Raw genomic sequence first — 26,668 nt, 5'->3', positions numbered from 1 at the left:
TCTCCTCCACTCTCTTCCCCTCACCTCCCCTCTCCTCCCCTCCATTCCCTCCTCTTCTCCCCCTCCCCTCTACTACCCTCTCCTCCCCTTCCCTCTCCTGCCCTCTCCTCCCCTCACCTTCCCCTCCATTCGATCCTCTTCTCCCCTCCCCACCTCACCCCTCCCCTCACCTCCCCACCCCTCCCCTCCGCTCCATCATTTACATTAATGACTTGGATGAAGGGATTAAAAGTACCATTAGCAAATTTGGCGATGACACAAAGCTGGGTGGCAGTGTGAACTGTGAGGAAGATGCTGAGGTTGCAGGGTGACTTGGACAGGTTGTGTGAGTGGGCGGATGCATGGCAGATGCAGTTTAATGTGGATAAGTGTGAGGTTATCCACTTTGGTGGTAAGAATAGGAAGGCAGATTATTATCTGAATGATGTCAAGTTAGGAACAGGGGACGTACAACAAGATCTGGGTGTCCTAGTGCATCAGTCACTGAAAGGAAGCATGCAGGTACAGCAGGCAGTGAAGAAAGCCAATGGAATGTTGGCCTTCATAACAAGAGGAGTTGAGTATAGGAGCAAAGAGGTCCTTCTGCAGTTGTACAGGGCCCTGGTGAGACCGCACCTGGAGTACTGTGTGCAGTTTTGGTCTCCAAATTTGAGGAAGGATATTCTTGCTATTGAGGGCGTGCAGCGTAGGTTTACTAGGTTAATTCCCGGAATGGCGGGACTGTCGTATGTTGAAAGACTGGATCGACTAGGCTTGTATACACTGGAATTTAGAAGGATGAGAGGAGATCTTATCGAAACGTATAAGATTATTAAGGGGTTGGACACGTTAGAGGCAGGAAACATGTTCCCAATGTTGGGGGAGTCCAGAACAAGGGGCCACAGTTTAAGAATAAGGGGGAGGCCATTTAGAACTGAGATGAGGAAAAACTTTTCAGTCAGAGAGTGGTGAAGGTGTGGAATTCTCTGCCTCAGAAGGCAGTGGAGGCCAGTTCTCTGAATACATTCAAGAGAGAGCTAGATAGAGCTCTTAAGGATAGCGGAGTCAGGGGGTATGGGGAGAAGGCAGGAACGGAGTACTGATTGAGAGTGATCAGCCATGATCACATTGAATGGTGGTGCTGCCTCGAAGGGCCGAATGGCCTCCTCCTGCACCTATTGTCTATTGTTTATTCCCTCCCCTCCTCTTTTTTGTTCATCCTCTCTCCCTCCCGCTCACCCCCTCGCTCTGTCTCGTTGCAGGCGGTTTTTCCAGTCGGCGTGTGAGGTGCCGGAACTGGAGGATAAGTTTAACGTTGATGAGTATTCTGACCTGGTGACGCTGAACAAGCCGGTCATTTACATCTCCATCGGGGAGATCATCAACACCCACACTGTGAGCTGCAGCACTGTCGCAAGCCCCTCACTCCCCCCCCCCCCCCTCCCACACACAGCGCGGCCCTCCCTGTTTGGCTGGGTGTCAGGGTGTATGGGGGGGGGGGGTCAGGGTACAGATTGGCCTCATTGCTGGGTGGGGGGTTACAGGTCGGTCGTGTTGCCGGGGGTGGAGGGGGTCGGGGGGGTGGGGTGTCACGTTGGTGGGACTGGGAGGTGGGGGGGAGGGTGTGAGGGGGGGGTAGAGATGCAGCCGCTGCCCCTGACTCTCTCTCCCCCTCCCACAGCTGTTCCTGGACCACCAGGACGCCATCGCCCCCGACCACAACGACCCCATCCACGAGCTGCTGGAGGACCTGGGAGACGTGCCCACCATCGAGTCCCTCATCGGCAAGTACACCCCCCCTGTCACCCCCACCCCCCCGTAAACCCACCCCCCCTGTAACCCCACCCCCTCATCTCCTGTCCGCACCGCATGCTCTCCCCCTCTCTCCCACCCCGTCTCTCACACATGCATGTGTCCCTTGCGTGTCGTGTGTGTGATGGTGTGCTATGCCCATGCGTGTCGTGTGTGATTGTGCGCTCTGCCCGTGTGTGTGACGGCGCCCTGCCCGAGCGTGTACACGTGTGTGACGGCGTGCTTTGCCCGTGCATGTCATGTGTGTTTGCGCACCGTGCCCGTGTGTGTACACGTGTGTGATTGCGCCCTGCCTGTGCGTGTACACGTGTGTGACGGCGTGCTGTGCCCGTGCGTGTACACGTGTGTGTGATGGGTGCTGTGCGTGTACACGTGTGTGATTGCGCCCTGCCGTGTGTGTACACGTGTGTGTGATGGGTGCTGTGCGTGTACACGTGTGTGTGATGGGTGCTGTGCGTGTACACGTGTGTGTTTGCGCACCGTGCCCGTGTGTGTACACGTGTGTGATTGCGCCCTGCCTGTGTGTGTACACGTGTGTGACGGCGTGTTGTGCCTGTGCGTGTACACGTGTGTGATTGCGCCCTGCCTGTGCGTGTACACGTGTGTGATGGCGTGTTGTGCCTGTGTGTGTGTACACGTGTGTGATTGCGCCCTGCCGTGTGTGTACACGTGTGTGACAGCGTGTTGTGCCGTAGGTGAGGCGGGGCTGAGTGAGGCGGGCAAGGAGCAGATGGCCAAGACGGAGGTTTCCCTCTCACTCACCAACAAGTTTGACGTGCCCAGCGGGGAGAACGATGAGGTGAACGTGCGCACTCTGCTGCTGAGGTAAGTCACGGCCGCCGGGGGGGGGGGGGTGTGGGTGTTCCTGCTGTAGGCCGTACCATCGCCCTGCATTCCTCTACAACCCCTCACATCCCCACACGGTCCACAACCTGTTCAGTGTTGGTTCATTCTGCAAGAGTAGCGCAGCGGGTAGAGCTGCTGCCTCACAGCGCCAGAGACCCGGGTTCCATCCCTACAGTCTGTACGTTCTCCCCGTGACCTCGTGGGTCTTCTCCGGGTGCTCTGGTTTCCTCCCACATTTCAAAGATCGACAGGTTTGCAGGGCCTCTTGTAAATTGTCCCTAGTGTGTGTAGGATAGTGTTAGTGTTCAAGAATCGCTGGTCAGCGTGGACTCGATGGGCCGAAGGGCCTGTTTCCACGATGTATCTCTGAAACATTCAAAAGCACGAATGCACAGGAAGATCCCAGATCGTCAGTTTTACTTTTGGACTTTTTTTAACCTTTCGAGACACAGCGGAGAAATTGGCCCTCAGCTACCGGACACTAACACTATCCTACACACACTGGGGACAACCTCAGCTCCCAGACAGCCCAGCGATCCCTACACACTAACACTATCCTACACACACTGGGGACATCCTCAGCTCCCAGACAGCCCAGCGATCCCTACACACTAACACTATCCTACACACACTGGGGACAACCTCAGCTCCCAGACAGCCCAGCGATCCCTACACACTAACACTATCCTACACACACTGGGGACAACCTCAGCTCCCAGACAGCCCAGCGATCCCTACACACTAACACTATCCTACACACACTGGGGACATCCTCAGCTCCCAGACAGCCCAGCGATCCCTACACACTAACACTATCCTACACACACTGGGGACAACCTCAGCTCCCAGACAGCCCAGCGATCCCTACACACTAACACTATCCTACACACACTGGGGACAACCTCAGCTCCCAGACAGCCCAGCGATCCCTACACACTAACACTATCCTACACACACTGGGGACAACCTCAGCTCCCAGACAGCCCAGCGATCCCTACACACTAACACTATCCTACACACACTGGGGACAACCTCAGCTACCGGACAGCCCAGCGATCCCTACACACTAACACTATCCTACACACACTGGGGACAACCTCAGCTCCCAGACAGCCCAGCGATCCCTACACACTAACACTATCCTACACACACTGGGGACAACCTCAGCTCCCAGACAGCCCAGCGATCCCTACACACTAACACTATCCTACACACACTGGGGACAACCTCAGCTACCGGACAGCCCAGCGATCCCTACACACTAACACTATCCTACACACACTGGGGACAACCTCAGCTTCCACACAGCCCAGCGATCCCCACACACTAACACTATCCTACACACACTGGGGACAACCTCAGCTACCGGACCGCCCAGCGATCCCCACACACTAACACTATCCTACACACACTGGGGACAACCTCAGCTTCCACACAGCCCAGCGATCCCCACACACTAACACTATCCTACACACACTGGGGACAACCTCAGCTACCGGACCGCCCAGCGATCCCCACACACTAACACTATCCTACACACACTGGGGACAACCTCAGCTACCGGACCGCCCAGCGATCCCCACACACTAACACTATCCTACACACACTGGGGACAACCTCAGCTACCACACAGCCCAGCGATCCCCACACACTAACACTATCCTACACACACCAGGGACAACCTCAGCTTCCACACAGCCCAGCGATCCCCACACACTAACACTATCCTACACACACTGGGGACAATTTACAATTATACAGAAGCCAAGGGACCAAGTAAACCCGCACGTCTTTGGAGTGTGGGAGGAAACCGGAGCGCCTGGAGAAAACCCACGTGGTCACAGGGAGAACGTACAAACTCCGTACAGACAGCACCCTTTGTCGGGATCGAACCCGGGTTTAGCCCGTCCCACCTCTCCCCCTGTCTGCCTGCCCCGTCTCTCCCCGTGTCCCCCCGTCTCTCCCCGTCTCTCCCCGTGCCCCCTGTCTCTCCCCGTGCCCCCTGTCTCTCCCCGTCTCTCCCCGTGCCCCCGTCTCTCCCTGTGTCTGACTCGTGCCCCCCTGTTTCTCCCCGTGTCTGACCCGTGTCCCCTGTCTCTCCCCGTGCCCCCTGTCTCTCCCCGTGCCCCCCCTGTCTCTCCCCGTCTCTCCCCGTGCCCCCCGTCTCTCCCCGTGCCCCCTGTCTCTCCCCGTGCCCCCCCTGTCTCTCCCCGTCTCTCCCCGTGTCCCCCGTCTCTCCCCATGTCCCCCCGTCTCTCCCCGTGCCCCCCCTGTCTCTCCCCGTCTCTCCCCGTGCCCCCTGTCTCTCCCCGTCTCTCCCCGTGCCCCCCTGTCTCTCCCCGTCTCTCCCCGTGCCCCCCGTCTCTCCCTGTGTCTGACTCGTGCCCCCCTGTTTCTCCCCGTGTCTGACCCGTGTCCCCTGTCTCTCCCCGTGCCCCCTGTCTCTCCCCGTCTCTCCCCGTGCCCCCCGTCTCTCCCCGTGTCTGACCCGTGCCCCCCCTGTCTCTCCCCATGTCTGACCCGTGCCCCCCCCGTCTCTCCCCGTGCCCCCCCCTGTCTCTCCCCTTCTCTCCCCGTGCCCCCCCTGTCTCTCCCCGTGTGACCCGTGTACCCCCTGTCTCTCCCCATGTCTGACCCTTGCCCCCCCCCGTCTCTCCCCGTGTCTGACCCGTGTACCCCCTTTCTCTCCCCGTACCCCCTGTCTCCCCGTGCCCCCCTGTCTCTCCCCGTGCCCCCCCCCTGTCTCTCCCCGTGTGACCCGTGTACCCCCTGTCTCTCCCCATGTCTGACCCTTGCCCCCCCCCGTGTCTGACCCGTGTACCCCCTTTCTCTCCCCGTACCCCCTGTCTCCCCGTGCCCCCCTGTCTCTCCCCATGTCTGACCCGTGCCCCCCCTGTCTCTCCCAGCACCAAGCGGCTGATGGTGGATGTGATCCGGTTCCAGCCCGGCGAGACGCTGACGGAGATCCTCGAGTGCCCAACCTCCACGGTGCAGGTACGTTACACACCTTCCGGAACCTTCCCTGACCCACTGGCCGCGCGCAAGACCCCACCAGGCGGCGGGCCCTGACCCACCGACCCTGCTCTGCTCTGGGGTCTGTGCCCACGAGGGGGGGGTCAGGGGCAACACAAACACTACACGACTCGCCATCGCTGCCACGTCAGTGAGAGTGTGGCCAGGGTGGTGTGGGTCAGTGAGAGTGTGGCCAGGGTGGTGTGGGTCAGTGAGAGTGTGGCCAGGGTGGTGTGGGTCAGTGAGAGTGTGGCCAGGGTGGTGTGGGTCAGTGAGAGTGTGGCCAGGGTGGTGTGGGTCAGTGAGAGTGTGGCCAGGGTGGTGTGGGTCAGTGAGAGTGTGGCCAGGGTGGTGTGGGTCAGTGAGAGTGTGGCCAGGGTGGTGTGGGTCAGTGAGAGTGTGGCCAGGGTGGTGTGGGTCAGTGAGAGTGTGGCCAGGGTGGTGTGGGTCAGTGAGAGTGTGGCCAGGGTGGTGTGGGTCAGTGAGAATGTGGCCAGGGTGGTGTGGGTCAGTGAGAGTGTGGCCAGGGTGGTGTGGGTCAGTGAGAGTGTGGCCAGGGTGGTGTGGGTCAGTGAGAGTGTGGCCAGGGTGGTGTGGGTCAGTGAGAGTGTGGCCAGGGTGGTGTGGGTCAGTGAGAGTTTGGCCAGGGTGGTGTGGGTCAGTGAGAGTGTGGCCAGGGTGGTGTGGGTCAGTGAGAGTGTGGCCAGGGTGGTGTGGGTCAGTGAGAGTGTGGCCAGGGTGGTGTGGCCAGGGTGGTGTGGGTCAGTGAGAGTGTGGCCAGGGTGGTGTGGGTCAGTGAGAGTGTGGCCAGGGTGGTGTGGGTCAGTGAGAGTGTGGCCAGGGTGGTGTGGGTCAGTGAGAGTGTGGCCAGGGTGGTGTGGCCAGGGTGGTGTGGGTCAGTGAGAGTGTGGCCAGGGTGGTGTGGGTCAGTGAGAGTGTGGCCAGGGTGGTGTGGGTCAGTGAGAGTGTGGCCAGGGTGGTGTGGCCAGGGTGGTGTGGGTCAGTGAGAGTGTGGCCAGGGTGGTGTGGGTCAGTGAGAGTGTGGCCAGGGTGGTGTGGCCAGGGTGGTGTGGGTCAGTGAGAGTGTGGCCAGGGTGGTGTGGGTCAGTGAGAGTGTGGCCAGGGTGGTGTGGCCAGGGTGGTGTGGGTCAGTGAGAGTGTGGCCAGGGTGGTGTGGATCAGTGAGAGTGTGGCCAGGGTGGTGTGGGTCAGTGAGAGTGTGGCCAGGGTGGTGTGGGTCAGTGAGAGTGTGGCCAGGGTGGTGTGGGTCAGTGAGAGTGTGGCCAGGGTGGTGTGGGTCAGTGAGAGTGTGGCCAGGGTGGTGTGGGTCAGTGAGAGTGTGGCCAGGGTGGTGTGGCCAGGGTGGTGTGGGTCAGTGAGAGTGTGGCCAGGGTGGTGTGGGTCAGTGAGAGTGTGGCCAGGGTGGTGTGGGTCAGTGAGAGTGTGGCCAGGGTGGTGTGGCCAGGGTGGTGTGGGTCAGTGAGAGTGTGGCCAGGGTGGTGTGGGTCAGTGAGAGTGTGGCCAGGGTGGTGTGGCCAGGGTGGTGTGGGTCAGTGAGAGTGTGGCCAGGGTGGTGTGGGTCAGTGAGAGTGTGGCCAGGGTGGTGTGGGTCAGTGAGAGTGTGGCCAGGGTGGTGTGGGTCAGTGAGAGTGTGGCCAGGGTGGTGTGGGTCAGTGAGAGTGTGGCCAGGGTGGTGTGGGTCAGTGAGAGTGTGGCCAGGGTGGTGTGGGTCAGTGAGAATGTGGCCAGGGTGGTGTGGGTCAGTGAGAGTGTGGCCAGGGTGGTGTGGGTCAGTGAGAGTTTGGCCAGGGTGGTGTGGGTCAGTGAGAGTGTGGCCAGGGTGGTGTGGCCAGGGTGGTGTGGGTCAGTGAGAGTGTGGCCAGGGTGGTGTGGGTCAGTGAGAGTGTGGCCAGGGTGGTGTGGCCAGGGTGGTGTGGGTCAGTGAGAGTGTGGCCAGGGTGGTGTGGGTCAGTGAGAGTGTGGCCAGGGTGGTGTGGGTCAGTGAGAGTGTGGCCAGGGTGGTGTGGGTCAGTGAGAGTGTGGCCAGGGTGGTGTGGCCAGGGTGGTGTGGGTCAGTGAGAGTGTGGCCAGGGTGGTGTGGGTCAGTGAGAGTGTGGCCAGGGTGGTGTGGGTCAGTGAGAGTGTGGCCAGGGTGGTGTGGCCAGGGTGGTGTGGGTCAGTGAGAGTGTGGCCAGGGTGGTGTGGGTCAGTGAGAGTGTGGCCAGGGTGGTGTGGCCAGTGTGGTGTGGGTCAGTGAGAGTGTGGCCAGGGTGGTGTGGGTCAGTGAGAGTGTGGCCAGGGTGGTGTGGCCAGGGTGGTGTGGGTCAGTGAGAGTGTGGCCAGGGTGGTGTGGGTCAGTGAGAGTGTGGCCAGGGTGGTGTGGCCAGGGTGGTGTGGGTCAGTGAGAGTGTGGCCAGGGTGGTGTGGCCAGGGTGGTGTGGGTCAGTGAGAGTGTGGCCAGGGTGGTGTGGGTCAGTGAGAGTGTGGCCAGGGTGGTGTGGCCAAGGTGGTGTGGGTCAGTGAGAGTGTGGCCAGGGTGGTGTGGGTCAGTGAGAGTGTGGCCAGGGTGGTGTGGGTCAGTGAGAGTGTGGCCAGGGTGGTGTGGGTCAGTGAGAGTGTGGCCAGGGTGGTGTGGGTCAGTGAGAGTGTGGCCAGGGTGGTGTGGGTCAGTGAGAGTGTGGCCAGGGTGGTGTGGGTCAGTGAGAGTGTGGCCAGGGTGGTGTGGGTCAGTGAGAGTTTGGCCAGGGTGGTGTGGGTCAGTGAGAGTGTGGCCAGGGTGGTGTGGCCAGGGTGGTGTGGGTCAGTGAGAGTGTGGCCAGGGTGGTGTGGGTCAGTGAGAGTGTGGCCAGGGTGGTGTGGCCAGGGTGGTGTGGGTCAGTGAGAGTGTGGCCAGGGTGGTGTGGGTCAGTGAGAGTGTGGCCAGGGTGGTGTGGGTCAGTGAGAGTGTGGCCAGGGTGGTGTGGGTCAGTGAGAGTGTGGCCAGGGTGGTGTGGCCAGGGTGGTGTGGGTCAGTGAGAGTGTGGCCAGGGTGGTGTGGGTCAGTGAGAGTGTGGCCAGGGTGGTGTGGGTCAGTGAGAGTGTGGCCAGGGTGGTGTGGGTCAGTGAGAGTGTGGCCAGGGTGGTGTGGCCAGGGTGGTGTGGGTCAGTGAGAGTGTGGCCAGGGTGGTGTGGGTCAGTGAGAGTGTGGCCAGGGTGGTGTGGCCAGGGTGGTGTGGGTCAGTGAGAGTGTGGCCAGGGTGGTGTGGGTCAGTGAGAGTGTGGCCAGGGTGGTGTGGGTCAGTGAGAGTGTGGCCAGGGTGGTGTGGCCAGGGTGGTGTGGGTCAGTGAGAGTGTGGCCAGGGTGGTGTGGCCAGGGTGGTGTGGGTCAGTGAGAGTGTGGCCAGGGTGGTGTGGCCAGGGTGGTGTGGGTCAGTGAGAGTGTGGCCAGGGTGGTGTGGCCAAGGTGGTGTGGGTCAGTGAGAGTGTGGCCAGGGTGGTGTGGGTCAGTGAGAGTGTGGCCAGGGTGGTGTGGCCAGGGTGGTGTGGCCAGGGTGGTGTGGGTCAGTGAGAGTGTGGCCAGGGTGGTGTGGCCAGGGTGGTGTGGGTCAGTGAGAGTGTGGCCAGGGTGGTGTGGGTCAGTGAGAGTGTGGCCAGGGTGGTGTGGGTCAGTGAGAGTGTGGCCAGGGTGGTGTGGGTCAGTGAGAGTGTGGCCAGGGTGGTGTGGGTCAGTGAGAGTGTGGCCAGGGTGGTGTGGGTCAGTGAGAGTGTGGCCAGGGTGGTGTGGGTCAGTGAGAGTGTGGCCAGGGTGGTGTGGGTCTCTGATGATGCCGGCTGCCTTTTTGAGCCAGTGCCTCCTGTAGATCCCTTCGATGGTGGGGAGGTCAGTGCCCGTGATGGAGTGGGCAGTGTGCACCACTCTCTGTAATCTCCACCCTGCCAGGCCGTTATGCAACCAGTCACGATGCTCTCTACTGTACACCTAGAGTTACAGAGTGATACATCGTGGAACAGGCCCTTCGGCCCAACTTGCCCACACTGGCCAACATGTCCCAGCTACACTAGTCCCACCTGCCCGAGCTTGGTCCATATCCCTCCAAACCTGTCCTATCCATGGACCTGTCTAATAGTTCTTTAAATGTTGGGATAGTCCCAGCCTCCACTACCTCCTCTGGCAGCTCATTCCATACACCCATCACCCTTTGTGTGAAGAAGTTACCACTCAGATTCCTATTAAATCTTTTCCCCTTCACCTTAAACCTGTGTCCTCTGGTCCTCGATTCCCCTACTCTGGGTAAGATACTCTGTGCATCTACCCGATCTATTCCTCTCATGATTTTGTACACCTCTATAAGATTTCCCCTCATCCTCCTGCGCTCCATGGAATAGAGTCCCAGCCTGCTCAACCTCTCCCTGCAGCGCACACCCTGGTGCTGTGGGGGTTGGGAGCATTGGTTGATGCTGTGGTGCAGAGGTGGAGGTTTTGGTGAGCTGACTGACGGCACGCTTGTGTTGTGTTTGGGCAGGAGGCAGAGCACCAGCGAGCCATGCAGCGCCGGGCCATCCGAGATGCCAAAACCCCCGAGAAGATGAAGCGGGACCAAGCGCAGACCGAACAGAACCAGATGTCACTGACCGAGAAAAAGGAGAAGATCGAGCAGAACCTGAAGAAGCTGTCTGCACTGGGCAAGGTCAACCCGCAGAACAAGTACCAGGACCTGATCAACGACGTGGCCAAGGTACGCACGCACACAGACACGCGCGCACACACGTACACGCACGTACACGCCGCACTGGGCAAGGTCAACCCGCAGAACAAGTACCAGGACCTGATCAACGACGTGGCCAAGGTACGCACGCACGCACACGCACGCACACGCCGCACTGGGCAAGGTCAACCCGCAGAACAAGTACCAGGACCTGATCAACGACGTGGCCAAGGTACGCACGCACGCACACGCACGCACACGCCGCACTGGGCAAGGTCAACCCGCAGAACAAGTACCAGGACCTGATCAACGACGTGGCCAAGGTACGCACGCACGCACACGCACGCACACACGCACACGCACGTACACGCCGCACTGGGCAAGGTCAACCCGCAGAACAAGTACCAGGACCTGATCAACGACGTGGCCAAGGTACGCACGCACGCACACGCGCACGCACACACGCACACGCACGTACACGCCGCACTGGGCAAGGTCAACCCGCAGAACAAGTACCAGGACCTGATCAACGACGTGGCCAAGGTACGCACGCACACACGCACACGCACGCATGCACGTACACGCCGCACTGGGCAAGGTCAACCCGCAGAACAAGTACCAGGACCTGATCAACGACGTGGCCAAGGTACTCACGCACACAGACACGCGCACACACACGTACACGCACGTACATGCACGTACACGCCGCACTGGGCAAGGTCAACCCGCAGAACAAGTACCAGGACCTGATCAACGACGTGGTCAAGGTACGCACGCACGCACGCGCGCACGCATGTACGCACGCACATGCACGTACGCACGCACATGCACGTACGCACGCACACACGTGCACACGCGCACGCACACGCACACACAGATACAAGGTCAACCCGCAGAACAAGTACCAGGACCTGATCAACGATGTGGCCAAGGTACGCACGCACACGCACGCACACGCACGTACGTACGCACGCACACGCACGTACGCACGCACATGCACGTACGCACACACGCACGCACGCACGCAGATACAAGGTCAACCCGCAGAACAAGTACCAGGACCTGATCATCGACGTGGCCAGGGTACGCACGTGCACACACACACACACACACACACGCACATGCACGCGCACACACACACGCACACGCACACACATGCACGCAGATACAAGGTCCACCCACAGAACAAGTACCAGGACCTGATCATCGACGTGGCCAGGGTACGCACGTGCACACACACACACACACACACACATGTGCACGCGCACACACGCACGCGCGCACACACGCACGCGTGCACACACGCACACAGATACAAGGTCCACCCGCAGAACAAGTACCAGGATGTGATCAACGACGTGGCCAAGGGACGCACGCACGCACACACGCACGCACGCACGCGCACACCTACACACCCCGTGGGTGAGGAGAGGGGGGGCTGGGGTGGGGGGTGGGTGCCCGTGGCGGTACCTCTGCCCTGCCCGTTTACCTGTGGTGTTGGTGCCCTGAACTAAACCCCCCCCCCCTCCCACCGGTAGGACATCCGTAACCAGCGGCGGTACCGGCAGAGGCGGAAGGCAGAACTGGTGCGGTTACAGCAAACCTACAGCGGCCTCATCTCCAAAACTGCCTTCTACGAGGAGCAGACAGACTACTACAACCAGTACATCAAAACCTGCATGGACAACCTGGCCAGCAAGGGCAAGTACGTACCTCCCTCCCTCCCACACCCCCTCTCCATGCCCTCCATCCCTCCCCCCCCCCCTCCCCTTCCCCCCCCCCCCCCTCCCCTCCCCCCACGGGCCATGAGCTCAGAGTCACACACGTCTGTTCACTGATCCTTTCTCCTCTCCCCCCCCACCCCAGACTCTCCAAGAAGCCGGGCGATGTGAAAGGGAAGAAGAGCAAGCAGGTGTCGCAGCGCTACACGGCAGCACGGCTCCACGAGAAGGGCGTGCTCCTGGAGATAGAGGACCTCAGCACCAGCCAGTGAGAAGGGGAGGGTGCGGGGTGGGGGGGGAGGGTGCGGGGTGGGGGGGGGAGGGTGTGGGGGGGAGGGGGGAGGGGTGCTGGGTGGGAGGTGAAAGGGGAGAGGGGGTGCAGGTTGGGGCAGCCAGACAATGATGGGTGAAGAACTCCTTGTTCCTGGTTCCTTCAGACAAGAGTCTGAATCACAGGAGAGAGGGGGAGACGTGAGGATGAGGGGTGGTGGGGAATAGCGGTGTGAGGGAGGGAGCGCGGGGGGGGCATGAGGGGAGGGGGAGGGAGGGGTGGGGGGAGGGAGTGAGAGAGCGGGGGAGCATGAGGGGGGTGGGGGGAGGGAGTGAGAGTGGGGGGAGATAGAGAGAGCGGGGGGGCATGAGGGGAGGGAGGGAGTGAGGGACTGCTGGAGTATAATGAAAAAATGCAGAATATAGTGTGACAGCGTTATATTGTTATGGTAACAGAGAGAAAGTGCAAGATCCACAATGAGGTTGGTTGGAAGATCGCCTTTACAGCTACAGCTTATGGGAGGTGTAGGAAGGAACTGTGTCGTGTCGGGTCCCTTCTTCAGAACCTTCCTTCTGAAGATGAGTTCCAGCCTGAAACGTCACCTATCCATGTTCTCCACTGATGCTGCCTGACCCACTGAGTTACTCCAGCACTCTGTGAAACGTCACCTATCCATGTTCTCCAGAGATGCTGCCTGACCCGCTGAGTTACTCCAGCACTCTGAAACGTCACCTATCCATGTTCTCCAGAGATGCTGCCTGACCCGCTGAGTTACTCCAGCACTCTGCGTCTATCTCCAGCTTATGGGATGGTTTGTTAAGGTTTCTTGGGAGTTGCTCAAAGGGCAGCGTGGTGGCGCAGCGGTAGAGTTGCTGCCTCACAGAGCCAGAGTCCCGGGTTCGATCCCGACCACGGGCGCTGTCTGTACGGAGTGTGTACGCTCTCCCCGGGACCGCGTGGGTTTTCTCCGGGTGCTCCGGTTTGTAGGCTAGTGTGGGTTGGCTTGTTTACAATGTTCCCGTTGTTCCTGGTGTGTGTGGGATAGTGTTAGTGTGCGGTGATCGATGGGCGCTGGGACTCGCTGTATCTCTCAACTAAAAACAATTACTTTCTGTTCCAGGTTTAAAAACGTTATTTTCGACATCTGTCCGACAGAGGAGGTGGGCGACTTTGAGGTGAAGGCAAAGTTCATGGGGGTTCAAATGGACTCCTTCATGCTCCACTATCAGGTAATGATCCACCCACAGAAGGGCCAGCTCACCCCCCCACTCCCAGATCAATAAACCCCCCCCAAAGCTCCCTGCCTTTCTCTGCCTCTCCTTCACCCCACTGCCATCTGCATTCGTAGAGTGATACAGCGTGGAAACAGGCCCTACGGCCCAACTCGCCCACACCGACCAACATGTCCCAGCTACACTAGTCCCACCTGCCTGCGTTTGGCCCGTATCCCTCCAAACCTGACCTATCCATGTACCTGTCTGTCCTTTAAACGTTGGGATAGTCCCAGCCTCAACTACCTCCTCCCAGCTCGTTCCATACACCCACCACCCTTTGTGTGAAAAAGTTACCCCTCAGATTCCTATTAAATCTTTTCCCCTTCACCTTGAACCCATGTCCTCTGGTCCTCGATTCCCCTACTCTGGGCAAGAGACTCTGTGCATCTACCCGATCTATTCCTTTCATGATTTTGTCCACCTCTGTAAGATCACCCCTCATCCTCCTGCGCTCCATGGAATAGAGTCCCAGCCTGCTCAACCTCTCCCTGCAGCTCACACCCTCTAGTCCTGGCAACAGATACAGTAAAAGCTTGGTGTGGTCTTCAGCCAAATCATACTGTACATGAGTACAATCGAGCCATCCACACGTACAACAGGTAATCAAAGAGAAGAGTACCAGAGTGCAGAATTACTGCGTTACAGTTGCAGAGAAAAAGTCCAAGGTGTGCAGGGAGGTAGGTTGGAAGATCAGGACTACATCTTAGCGTTTCAGTGGAACAGCGCAGTGCAGAAACATGCCCTTTGGCCCAGGATGTAACTATTGAGGGCCGACCAGTGGTCTGTTGACCTGATGATAGGTGCTTCCAACCCTTGGGAGTGAAGGAGGAATGACCAGGGAGTGAATGGTCCATGATCTTATAGAAACGTACAACATTCTTAAGGGGTTGGACAGGCTAGATGCAGGAAGATTGTTCCCGATGTTGGGGAAGTCCAGAACAAGGGGTCACAGTTTAAGGATAAGAGGGAAGTCTTTTAGGACCGAGATGAGAAAGTTTTTCTTCACACAGAGAGTGGTGAATCTGTGGAATTCTCTGCCACAGAAGGTAGTTGAGGCCAGTTCATTGGCTATATTTAAGAGGGAGTTAGATGTGGCCCTTGTGGCTAAAGGGATCAGGGGGTATGGAGAGAAGGCAGGTACAGGTTACTGAGTTGGATGATCAGCCATGATCATATTGAATGGCGGTGCGTACAGGCTCGAAGGGCCGAATGGCCTACTCCTGCACCTATTTTCTATGTCTCTATGATTATGTTGGTTGTTTGTCCCAGGCAGCGTGAAGTTCAGTTTAGTTTAGAGATAACAGCGCAGAAACAGGCCCTTCGGCCCACCGGGTCCGTACCGACCAGCGTCCCCGCACACTAGTGCTATCCCACAAACACCAAGGAGGATTTACAACTATACCAAGCCTATTAACCTACAAACCTGCACGTCTTTGGAGTGTGGGAGGAAACCGAAGATCTCGGAGAAAACGCAGGCAGGTCACGGGGAGAACGTACAGGCAGCACCGGTAGTCGGGATGGAACCCGGGTCTCCGGCGCTGTGAGGCACCAACTCTACCGCTGCCCCACCGTGCCGCACCAGTGCAGATGGTGTTGATGGAGTGTACAGCCTGGGGCATCAGAGAGCCAGACGCTCGATACAATGCAGTGAATCACAGGATCACTGCTGGGGCCCGACACCCACAAATTAGTCTTTCTGCAACTGTAACGCTGTAAATTGTTTATAATTCTATGGTGGGAGGGATGGAGAAGGGCAATGAATGTTCATGATCACCTGCAATAACCCTCATGGGAAGCACGTGGGCAACTGGTGTTATATTCACCCGGCCTTCTGTTGGAAGGTGTAGTCTTCATTGTATCCTCAAGCTCACCACCCTCTCTCCCCTCTCTCTCTCTCCCTCCCCCTGCCCCATCCTCCTCACCCCCTCACTCCCCTCACTTTCCTCTCCCCTCTCTCCCTCTGCTCTCCCCACCCCCTCTCCCCCTCTCTCCCTCTCCCTCTCTCCCCCTCTCTTTCTATCCCTATCCCCCACTCCTCCTCTCTCTCCCCCCTCTCTCTCTCTCTCCCCCTCCTCTCCCCTTTCTCTCTCTATCCCTATCCCCCACTCCCCCTCTCTCTCTATCTCTCTATCCCTCTCTCTCTCCCCCTCCTCCCTCTCTCTCTCCTCTCCCCCTCCTCCCTCTCTCTCTCCTCTCCCCCTCCTCTCCCTCTCTCCCCCTCTCTCTCTCTATCCCTATCCCCCACTCCCCCTCTCTGCCCCTCTCTCTCTCTCTCTCTCTCTCTCCCCCTCCTCTCCCCTCTCTCTCCCCCTCTCTCTCTCTCCCCCTCCTCTCCCCTCTCTCTCTCTCCCTCTCTCCCCCTCTCTCTCTATCCCTATCCCCCACTCCCCCCTTTCTCTCTCTCTCTCTCTCCCCCACTCCTCCTCTCCCCCTCTATCTCTCTCCCCTCTCTCTCCCCCTCCTCTCCCCCTCTTCTCCCTCCCTCTCCCTCTCTCCCCCTCTCTCTCTATCCCTATCCCTCTCTCCCCCTCTCTCCCCTCTCTCTCCCCCCTCTCTCTCCCCCTCTCCCCTCTCTCTCTCTCCCCCTCTCTCTCCCCTCTCCTCCCTCTCTCTCTCCTCTCCCCCTCCTCTCCTCTCTCTCTCTCTCTCTCCCCCTCTCTCTCTCTCCCCCTCCTCTCCCCTCTCTCCCCCTCTCTCTCCCCCACTTCTCTCTCTCTCTCTCTCCCCCTCTCTCTCTCCCTCCTCTCTCCCTCCCCCAGGACCTGCTGCAGCTCCAGTATGAGGGTGTGGCCGTGATGAAGCTCTTTGACAAAGCCAAGGTGAACGTCAACCTTCTCATCTTCCTGCTCAACAAGAAGTTCTACGGGAAGTAGCGGGTAGCGAGCTCGTGCCCGGGTCACTGCGCCCCGTCACGCGTTGCCTGGCGAGGCTGCGCTCCGCCACAGACCAGGGTGGCCTCTCAGGATGCCATCTTGGCGGGGCGGGGCGGGGCGTAACCTGGCCAGAGTGTGCGGTTATATATTTCTGATTATATACGTTCCTAGACGGCACCTTTTGCATTTAGAATTGCCTTTGTACTGCTTCCGGCATTAATATTTGAAAGCACAACCTCCCCTTATTTTTATAAACATTCCATTTTGCCACTTGGCCGTTTCCGAGCCGAGTCGGGGCGATCGATCGATGCCTTGTGTCCCTCTGATCCGGGCAGTCGTTGCTGGTTGCAGTTGCCCAGCCCTTCACATCCACTGAAGACAGAAGCTGGGAATGAACGAACATCCCTGGGTTTGTGAGATCCAGGCAGGGTGCGGGTCAAACCCACAAAGAAGGTGTCGCTGGCTAAGTTATTGGTCCTGCTGGTTAATGTTGCTCTTACAACACAATTGTACTTGCAAGAAAATCGGTGCACAATTGTACTTGCAAGAAAATCGGTGCATTTTAAGGAAAATAAATTTTATCTCCATCTCTGTTTTGGGTCGGTGATGTGCTAATTAGCTGAGTCTCTCTCTGTTCAATGTAGCCTCCTATAAGTCATAGTATAAGAAAATAACTGCAGATGCTGGTACAAATCGAAGGTATTTATTCACAAAATGCTGGAGTAACTCAGCAGGTCGGGCAGCATCTCAGGAGAGAAGGAATGGGTGACGTTTCGGGTCGAGACATCATCCATTCCTTCTCTCCTGAGATGATGCCTGACCCGCTGAGTTACTCCAGCATTTTGTGAATAAATACCTCCTCTAAGTCATCTTCAGTTTCAATTCCCACATCGCTGGGACCCTCCCTGCCCCCTCGGACGGCACGGTGGCGCAGCGGTAGAGTTGCTGCCTTACAGCGAATGCAGCGCCGGAGACTCAGGTTCGATCCTGACTACGGGCGCCGTCTGTACGGAGTTTGTACGTTCTCCCCGTGACCTGCGTGGGTTTTCTCCGAGATCTTCGGTTTCCTCCCACACTCCAAAGACGTACAGGTATGTAGATTAATTGACTGGGTAAATGTAAAAATTGTCCCTAGTGTGTGTAGGATAGTGTTAATGTGCGGGGATCGCTGGGCGGCACGGACTCGGTGGGTCGAAGGGCCTGTTTCTGCCCTGTATCTCTAAATCTAAAAATCTCTAAATCTAAAAAAATCTAAAATGTTTAGTTTAGTTTCTTTCCCTCCCCCCCCAAAGCATGAACCTTCATCGTGTAGAAGTAAAGACAAATTTGAAAACTGGGACTAGACTTCATTCGGGTAGTTTATTGTCATGTGTACCGAGGTACAGTGAAAAGCTTTTGTTGCTCGCTAACCAGTCAGCGGAAAGATAAACACAAAATGCTGGAATAACTCAGCGGGACAGGCAGCATCTCTGGAGAGAAGGAATGGGTGACGTTTCAGGTCGAGACCCTTCCTCAGCCTGAGATAAGGAAGGGTAAGGTGTGAAAACGAGACATCAAAAGAGATGCTGCTCGAGGACAATGTAGAATAGATTATTGTTAGCTAGGAGATAGTGACAACACAGCATACATAAAATGTAGTCGCAGACAGACTGGTGGGAGAACTGGGAAGGGGGAGGGATGGAGAGAGAGGGGAGGCAAGAGCTACTTAGAGAAGTCAATGTTCATACCGCTGGGGTGTAAGCTACCCAAGCGAAATATGAGGTGTTGTTCCTCCATATTGTGCTGGGCCTCACTCTGACAATGGAGGAGGCCCAGGACAGAAAGGTCAGTATGGGAATGGGAGGGGGAATGGCAACCGGGAGATTAGGTAGGTTTAGGTGGACTGAACGGCTTAGTTTAGTTTAGAGATACAGTGCGGAAACAGGCCCTTCGGCCCACCGAGTCTGCACCGACCTGCGATCCCCGCACATTAACACTATCCTACACACACGGAGGACAATTTACACCTATACCAAGCCAATTAACCTACAAACCTGCACGTCTTTGGAGTGTGGGAGGAAACCAAAGATCTCGGAGAAAACTCAAGGGGAGAACGTGCAAACTCCGTACAGACAGCACCCGTAGCCAGGATGGAACCCGGGTCTCTGGTGCTGCAAGTGCTGTAAGGCAGCAACTCTACCGCTGTACCACCGTGTCCCGCCCATGGAAAGTGAAGTGTAACGTTTAGTGCAAGGTGAAGCCAACAGAGTCCGATCAAGGAGAGTCGGAGGGTACCCGATGAGGGAGATGGCGGGTGATTGGCGCTGGGCCCATATTGCACAACACCAGGGACAGGTAGAACCTGCTTTTCCGGTGAGTGAGAGGTTGAGCGAGGGATGTCCCGTCTCTAGGCTACCGGATGGACAAGAGGAAATGAAACACGACACATCGCTGCCATGGGTGGAGCTCAGCCTGAGCTCGCTCGGCACTGATCCTGCAATTATCTAAACATAGCACAAAAAGTAAGGAAATTTGTGTTTGGTAGATTATTTCTTTGTTGTAACAATGCTTTTTGGCAATAAATCTTATACCGTTGGAAAGCCTGTTTATTTCCCTTTTAAATGGTGCCACATTTGTAAGGAACATGCATTTGTGGGATGAGCAGCAGAGCTGAGTATATGGGTTGCGCCCATGAAAGGTTTGCCAAATCTTCTCTGCCATTGCCAAACAGCTTATTCTGCTGTTGCTATTGACTCTTGTTTTGAGCTTCTGGTACCCCCAGGTGCTGACAAGAATGGGATGTCATCCTACAACAGTGTGTGACCAGGCTGGTGACCAGCATGAGGAGGAGGAGGTGCCAGGCTGTTGTGGCTGTGTATGGTTCTTCCACACGCTACTGTGGCTCCTGTTTATTAAATGAATAAATTGTTAAATTGCCAATATGTCTTGTTTCTTCAGACTTCAATCATCCAATCCACCAAACAACACCGAACAAGAGTCAACGGCAGAATAAGCTGTTTGGCAATGGCAGAGAAGATTTGGCAAATTTTTCATGGGCGCAACCCATATACTCAGCTCTGCTGCTCATCCCACAAATGCATGTTCCTTACAAATGTGGCACCATTTAAAAGGGAAATAAACAGGCTTTCCAACGGTATAAGATTTATTGCCAAGAAGCATTGTTACAACAAAGAAATAATCTACCAAACACAAATTTCCTTACTTTTTGTGCTATGTTTAGTATAAGAAAATAACTGCAGATGCTGGTACAAATCGAAGGTATTTATTCACAAAATACTGGAGTAACTCAGCAGGTCAGGCAGCATCTCAGGAGAGAAGGAATGGGTGACGTTTCGGGTCGAGACCCTTCTCTCCCGAGATGCTGCCCTCCTGCAATTATCTTCTCACCTTTCCATTTCTTGCCCAAGGCCACAACCTGTAACTCCTCCTCACCTATCGCACAGCTTACAACGGCCCGTTTCCTTTATCATTACTTTTGTGCAAATCTCATTCATGTGTTCCAGATCTCTCTGCTTCATCGTCTATATCTCTCGTTTCCCTTTCCCCCGACTCGCAGTCTGAAGAAGGGTCTCGACCCGAAACGTCACCCATTCCTTCTCTCCAGAGATGCTGCCTGACCCGCTGAGTTACTCCAGCATTTAAATTCAAATTCAAATTGCTTTTATTGTCATTCAAAAATAGATTTGAATGAAATTGTCTTTACCATGCAGTCATAAACAATAAAGAGCACAAGACGCACAATTACACAAGTTTAACACAGACAACCATCACAGTGATTCCTCCAGGCACACCCTCACTGTGATGGAAGGCAAAGAAAAGTCTTATCTCCTCTTCTTCTGCGGTCAGGCAGTCAAACTGCTGCCTCGAGGCGATCGAGGCTCCTGACTATTGAAACCCCCGCCGGGCGATGGAAGGTCCCAGGGCCAGGCCGAGCAGGCCGATGAAGGTCCTGAGACCCACTGGGTGATGGAAGGTGCCGCGGCCGAGCCACGCAGGGCAATGATGGTCCTACGAGCGGGTCGATCGAGCCTCGCGATTCGGGGCGGTCGAAGCTGCTACGGCTGGGGCTCCTGAAATTTAGTGTCTGTCCTCAGCCATAATCTGTCATCTGGTTTTTGTGCTGGCATCTCCATACCTGAGGAGGAAGTGTTGGTGACCAAGGGCCTTGTACACCTCAGGGCCGACTGCCTGGAGCCAGAGCTTTGTGTTCTGGGCAGGCTCAGGTGGAGCCAGTGGTCTTGCCTGCTCTATGTTTTAAATAATTGCCTCCTCTCTGTTCTAAGTGGGAGACATTGTATTTTTAAAGGAGTGTTTCTGAGTTCAAGATGGAACATCTGCTGCAGATTCACTGTCTACATCCATCAGCATCTCCTTATTTTAGTCCTTCCCTCCTCCCACTCTTCCAAACCTCTAGTGGATACAAGCCCAGCCTGTCCAACCTGCCTCCCAAGAGCATAGGGTTGCCAACTGTCCCATATTAGCCGGGACATCCCGTATTTTGGGCTAAATTGGACTGCCCTTGTCCCGTATTAGTAGGGTTGCCAACTTCCTCTCCCAAATAAGGGACAAAGGGTGACGTCACCGCCCCGCGCCCCAAGTGACCTCACCCAGCCAGCGGCCACGTGCTCCCGCTCCACCAATGGCGGTAGAAGGAGGTAGAGGCAGATATTATGGTGGTGTTTAAGAGGCTTGTAGACAGGCACATGGAGATGGAGGGATATGGATCAGATGCAGGCAGAGGAGATTCCTTCTCTCCAGAGATGCTGCCCGTCCCGCTGAGTTACTCCAGCATTTTGTGTCTATCTTGGGTTTAACCCATCACCTGCAGTTCCATCCCACACACTTGTTGTTCAGTTTATTTCCACTATCACCTCCTGGTGGTAACCACTGACCAGAAATCTCTTCTGTTGGAAAGAATTGTTCAACACAGAATGGGGCCCTTCGGCCCAACTCAGCTCTGCTAACTCATGGATGCCTATCCACATTAATCCATTTTTTCTCCATTCGGCCCTGTCTTCAAGAGAGAGTTAGATTTAGCTCTTAGGGCTAACGGGATTGGTGGATGTGGGGATAAAGCAGGAATGGGGCACTGATTTTGGATGATCAGCCATAATCATATTGAATGGCAGTGCTGGCTCGAAGGGCCGAATGGCCTACTCCTGCACCTATTTTCTATGTTTCTATCACGACTCGTTTCCTATCCAAATACTTGTCCAATTGCCTTTTAAACGTTGTAATTGTATCTGCCAACACTGCCTCCTCTGGTCGTGGCAACTTATTCTCATCACTCTGCATGGATCTCCTCTCCCTTCATCTCCTGTCTCACCGTAAACCTGTGCCCCCCTAGACTCGCCCACTCTGGGTCAATGATTATCTTCCTATACCTTTCCCTCTCGATCTTTTATAAATCTCTATAAGTTTACTCCTCAGCTACCCGACATTCCAGAAGGAATAAACCCAGCGCCCTCCACAGATGCTGCCTGACCCCGCTGAGTTCCTCCAGCACTGTGTGCTTTGCTCAGGATTTCAGCGTCTGCGGTTGATTGTGTAACCAATCTCCTTATTTCAGTTCTCCATTTCAGGCCACATCCTGGTTAACATGTTTGCCTCCACGCCCTGCCCATTGTGCGCTGTCCAAATCTGTACACAACACTCCTAACACAGGCTGACCAATGCCTGTGTAAGTGCCCATTAACATCCCTGCTCAATATGCCAGCCTCTGGAGGCAAGGGTCTATCGTGCCTTCTTCACTACCAAATCCACCCGTGTCAAAATGTGTAGGAAGGAACTGCAGATGCTGCTTGAGAAGGGTCTCGACCTGAAAAGATACCTATTCCTTTCCCCCAGAAACGCTGCCTGAGTTGGTGCAGCACTTTGTGTCTATCCACCTGTGCCAACGTTTACAGGGCGCTATGAACTAGGACCCTCAGGACCCTCAGTATATCAACACTCCTGACATCCCTGCCACTTAGTATTTATCCTGTTTGACGGCGATGGTGAAGCCTCGGTTGGCAGTCAATGAGGGTGTGGGGGGGACCACCGTGGGGGGGGGGGGGGGGGGCGACACAAAGGAGGACCCACGCAGGGTGGGGGGGGGACACAAAGGAGGACCCGGCACGGCGGTACTTTGTAACTTTGTCAGCGCCCTTTATGTGGCCACTACTTGCATACCTTTGGTATTCAAGCGAAGAATTTCACTGTGCCTTGCCACATGTGCCAATAAAGTATTCCATTCCATGCCAACACATTGTCTCTCATTTGCCCAGTCAAATGCCATTTGCCACCTCTCCACACAACTTTCCAGTTGATTTTTGCCCCTTTGTATCCTTGCACAACTTTCTCTGCCAATACTCCACTGATTTATTGCCATCCAGCAGACGTGCTCAGCAGGCCACCTACATGTTCACTCATCGGTTGTGCACAAGACGTACAACAGAGGTCCCAGCACTGATCCCCGTGGTTCTCCACTTTACAGGTAAATCCTGTAAGTTAGTTTATTGTCACGTGTACCACTTTACAGGTAAATCCCCAAACACCACCAGCCTCTGCCTCGTATTACTGGGCCATCTTGAGATCCCGCTGCCAACACATCTACAATCCAGAGACAGGTAAGACTGCAGATAGATGCTACCTGACCAGCAGGTTGTTTTACGCCTGATATCCCTGGTGTCTTAACCTTCTAGACCAGTGGGATCTTATCAGAATCCTTCCATTCCACATACGCCATGTCTGCCACACTGCCTTCATCAATGTTTTTAGTTAAGCTCTCAAAAGACTTGGTTTTGTGAGGCAGTGTGTGATTTATTCCAGAGATGGTGACTGTGCACAGCTGTCCACAGCTGGCTTTGGCAAAGCCTTTGGCAAAAGGGTGTATGTTGACTGAAGGCCAGTGTTTCTCCTGGACCTGGAGCAAGCAGGCAGACAAATAGGTTGAACGTTGGCCTCCTGCATGGGAAATAAATGCAAGAATGAGGATGTTGTGCTCTGAATGACGAGATGGCTTTGTCGAGGCCACGCCCAGAGGGTTTTGTTCATTTTGGCCTCCATCTAAAAGTCTGGATGAATTATATTTACAGTATAGATTCATGAGAGGACACAAAGTGCTGGGGAAACTCAGCAGGTCAGCAGCATCTCTGGAGAACATGGATAGGTGACGTTTAGTTAGTTTGTTGTCACGTGTACCAAGATGCAGTGAAAAGCTTTTGTTGCGTGCTAACCAGTCAGCAGAAAGTCAATACATGATTACAATCGAGCCATTCACAGAGTACAGATGCATGATAACGGAATAACGTTTAGTGCAAGGTAAAGCCAGCAAAGATAGTCCGATCGAGGATAGTCCGAGGGTCACCAAAGAGGTAGATAGTAGTTCAGCACTGCTCTCTGGTTGTGGTAGGATGGTTCAGTTGGCTGATAACAGCTGGGAAGAAACTGTCCCTGAATCTGGAGGTGTTTTGGGTTGGATCCCTTCTTCTGATTCACGAGACTGATTTATGAGACAAGGTGAGATCAGGAACGATGGCGAAAACAAGGGGTGGAACTAGAGGTCATTTCATTAAAACATTCAAGTCACACAATACGGACCCCTGCCCTTTGATGCAGCAGGTCATCAAGAATCAAACATCCATGTACACTCATCCTATGTAGTGCATTGTTTATTTCCCTCACAATCCCATCAACTCTCCCCACATCCCACCAATCATGCATGTAATTATAATAATAATAATAATAATGCATTACATTTATATAGCGCTTTTCAAACACTCAAAGACGCTTTACAGGGATTACTAGAACATAGAGAAGAAAATAAATAGATAAATAAGTAAACGAATAGAGAAAGGAGACAGAAGGTGAGGTGACGGTCAGTGGTTGAAGGCAGTGCTGAACAGGTGAGACTTCAGTGATGTTTTGAATGTGGTGAGTGAGGAGGAGTCTCTGACGGTTTGGGGTAGTGAGTTCCATAGGGTGGGAGCAGCGATGGAGAAAGCCCTGTTCCCCCAGGATCTGAGTTTGGTCCGGATGGGGGGGACAGGAGGTTGGCAGCAGCAGAGCGGAGGGTGCAGGTGGGAGTGTGCCTGTGGAGGAGGTCAGTCAGGTAGGATGGGGCCAGGTTATGGAGGGCTTTGTAGGTCATGAGGAGGATTTTGTACTGGATTCTCTGGGGGATGGGGAGCCAGTGGAGCTTGCAAAGGACGGGGGTGATATGGTCATGGATCGGGGAGTGGGTGAGTAGACGGGCAGCGGAGTTTTGAATGTATTGAAGTTTACTGATGATTTTTGAGGGTGCGCCATAGAGGAGGCTGTTGCAGTAGTCCAGACGGGAGGTGATGAAGGCGTGGATGAGGGTTTCTGCAGCTGTGGAGGAGAGGGATGGACGGAGACGGGCAATGTTTTTGAGGTGGAAGAAGGCTGTCTTTGTGATGTGTTTGATGTGTTTGTCGAAGGACTAATGGACACTAAACCTGCAAACCTGCACTGGAATGTGGGAGGAAACCAGAGCACCTGGAGGAAACCCACACAGTCACAGGGAGAAGGAACAACCTATCATGGTGGACAGGGGGAATGGTGTTTGTTATTGCTGATTGTCCGCTGTAACCGAGTGAGGGATTATCATTGTATTCGTAGAAACAAAACAACTGCAGATGCTGGTCAATACACAAAAGGACACAGAGTGCTGGAGTAACTCAGTGGGTCAGGCAGCATCTCTGGGGAACGTGGATAGGTGACGTTTGGGGTCGGGACCCTTCTTCAGATTCTGGGTCTGGAACTGGGCTGGGCATCCAGGTGAGTGGGCGGCCGTGGTCTGCTGGCGGCCGGGAGAGCGGTGAGGATCGGTGGAGTGGATGGTCGTGGCCCAAGTGCCGGTGAGGGTTGGCGATGGTGTGAGCCAGCGGCAGCCAGCGCCGTGAGAGACAGCACTGGCTGGGGGCAGCACAGATAGCTATCGTTAGGTCAGTCCACTATAACACACTCAGTCGTATTCAAGCCCATCTTTAAACAAAACACCCTTGCTCTTAATGTGTGGGAAGGAACTGCAGGTGCTGGTTTACAACCGAAGATAGACACAAAATGCTGGAGTAACTCAGCGGGTCTGAAGAAGGGTCTCGACCCATTCCTTTTCTCCAGTGATGTTGCATGACCCGTTGATTTACTCCAGCATTTTGTGTCTATCTTTGCCACTCATGTGGGGTGATATTTAGTTTAGATATAGCAAGTTGTTTTCTCCCCTCTCCCATCGGGCAAAAGGTGTAGGTGTGAAAATACACACCTCCAAATTCAGGGACAGTTTTTACCCAGTTGTTATCAGGCAACTGAACTGTCTACTCATCAGCTAGAGAGCAATACTGAGCTGTTATCTACCTCATTGGAGACCCTCGGAATATCTTTGATCGGACTTTACTGGACTAAACGTTATTCCCTTGTCATGTATCTGTACACTGTAAATGGCTCGATTGTAATCGTGTATTGTCTTTCCGCTAGCTGGTTAACACACAACAAAAGCTTTTCGCTGTACCTCGGTACACGTGACAATAAACAAAACTCAAACTCAAAATATATTTTTGAATGCGTATCTGAAGATGGGTCTCGACATGAAACGTCACCTATTCCTTTTCTCCAGAGATGCTGCCTGCCTCCGCTGAGTTACTCCAGCTTTTTGTGGCTTTAAACCAGCATCTGCAGTTCCTTCCTACACAGATATCTTTGAAGTTTGAACGAATTAAACTTGTTGTTTTGGACCACATTAGGAACACCCTTTCCATGAGAGGAGGGGAGAATGACAGTCCAATGATTTTCGTCCATCGCTCGTGTGATTGATTCAGTGAGCTGGTCTCTTGACTCCTCTAGTGGTGTGGTTGAGAAGGAACATTCATTTCACCACCTCTCATTTTGTTTTTTTCCTTTCTGTGTGTGTGTGTGTGTGTGTCTTCGGTATTTGAACGATGCCTGGAAACCCAGGGCTGGTATTTGGAGCGGCAAGGATCAGGGAAGACGGGGAGTTTTGCTGAGGGGAATTGTACTTCAATCAGAGAAGGAGTTGAATATTTGGATGCCACTGGACCCCTAGTGTGGGGAGAAGACAACGAAAACTACCATTTACCCAGTGGAGAAGAGGTGCCCTTTGAGAGGCGAGCCAGCTGAATGTTGCTGCAGCATTGTCGTGCTGATGTCTCTCTAACCAGAGCAGCAATTGGAACTG

General features: G+C 55.1%; 1 protein-coding gene across 1 annotated transcript in view; it reads left to right on the top strand.

The window, feature by feature from the left end:
* The window catches only part of LOC144610854 (ras GTPase-activating-like protein IQGAP1), a 66,443-nt gene extending 49,444 nt beyond the window's left edge, over window positions 1-16,999 (top strand). The window contains 9 exon segments of the mRNA XM_078429825.1: window positions 1,242-1,374; window positions 1,661-1,763; window positions 2,487-2,616; window positions 5,544-5,631; window positions 10,152-10,364; window positions 11,873-12,039; window positions 12,201-12,323; window positions 13,447-13,555; window positions 16,360-16,999. Of these exon segments, the coding sequence (XP_078285951.1) occupies window positions 1,242-1,374; window positions 1,661-1,763; window positions 2,487-2,616; window positions 5,544-5,631; window positions 10,152-10,364; window positions 11,873-12,039; window positions 12,201-12,323; window positions 13,447-13,555; window positions 16,360-16,473 (1,180 nt within the window). The 3' untranslated portion in view covers window positions 16,474-16,999.
* The last annotated feature ends 9,669 nt before the right edge of the window (window positions 17,000-26,668 follow it).

The sequence above is a fragment of the Rhinoraja longicauda genome, chromosome 38, assembly GCF_053455715.1.
Source record: "Rhinoraja longicauda isolate Sanriku21f chromosome 38, sRhiLon1.1, whole genome shotgun sequence".
NCBI classification, from domain to species: domain Eukaryota; kingdom Metazoa; phylum Chordata; class Chondrichthyes; order Rajiformes; family Arhynchobatidae; genus Rhinoraja; species Rhinoraja longicauda.
The sequence above is the reverse complement of the archived record's forward strand: the minus strand, read 5'-3'. Positions and strand labels throughout refer to the sequence as shown.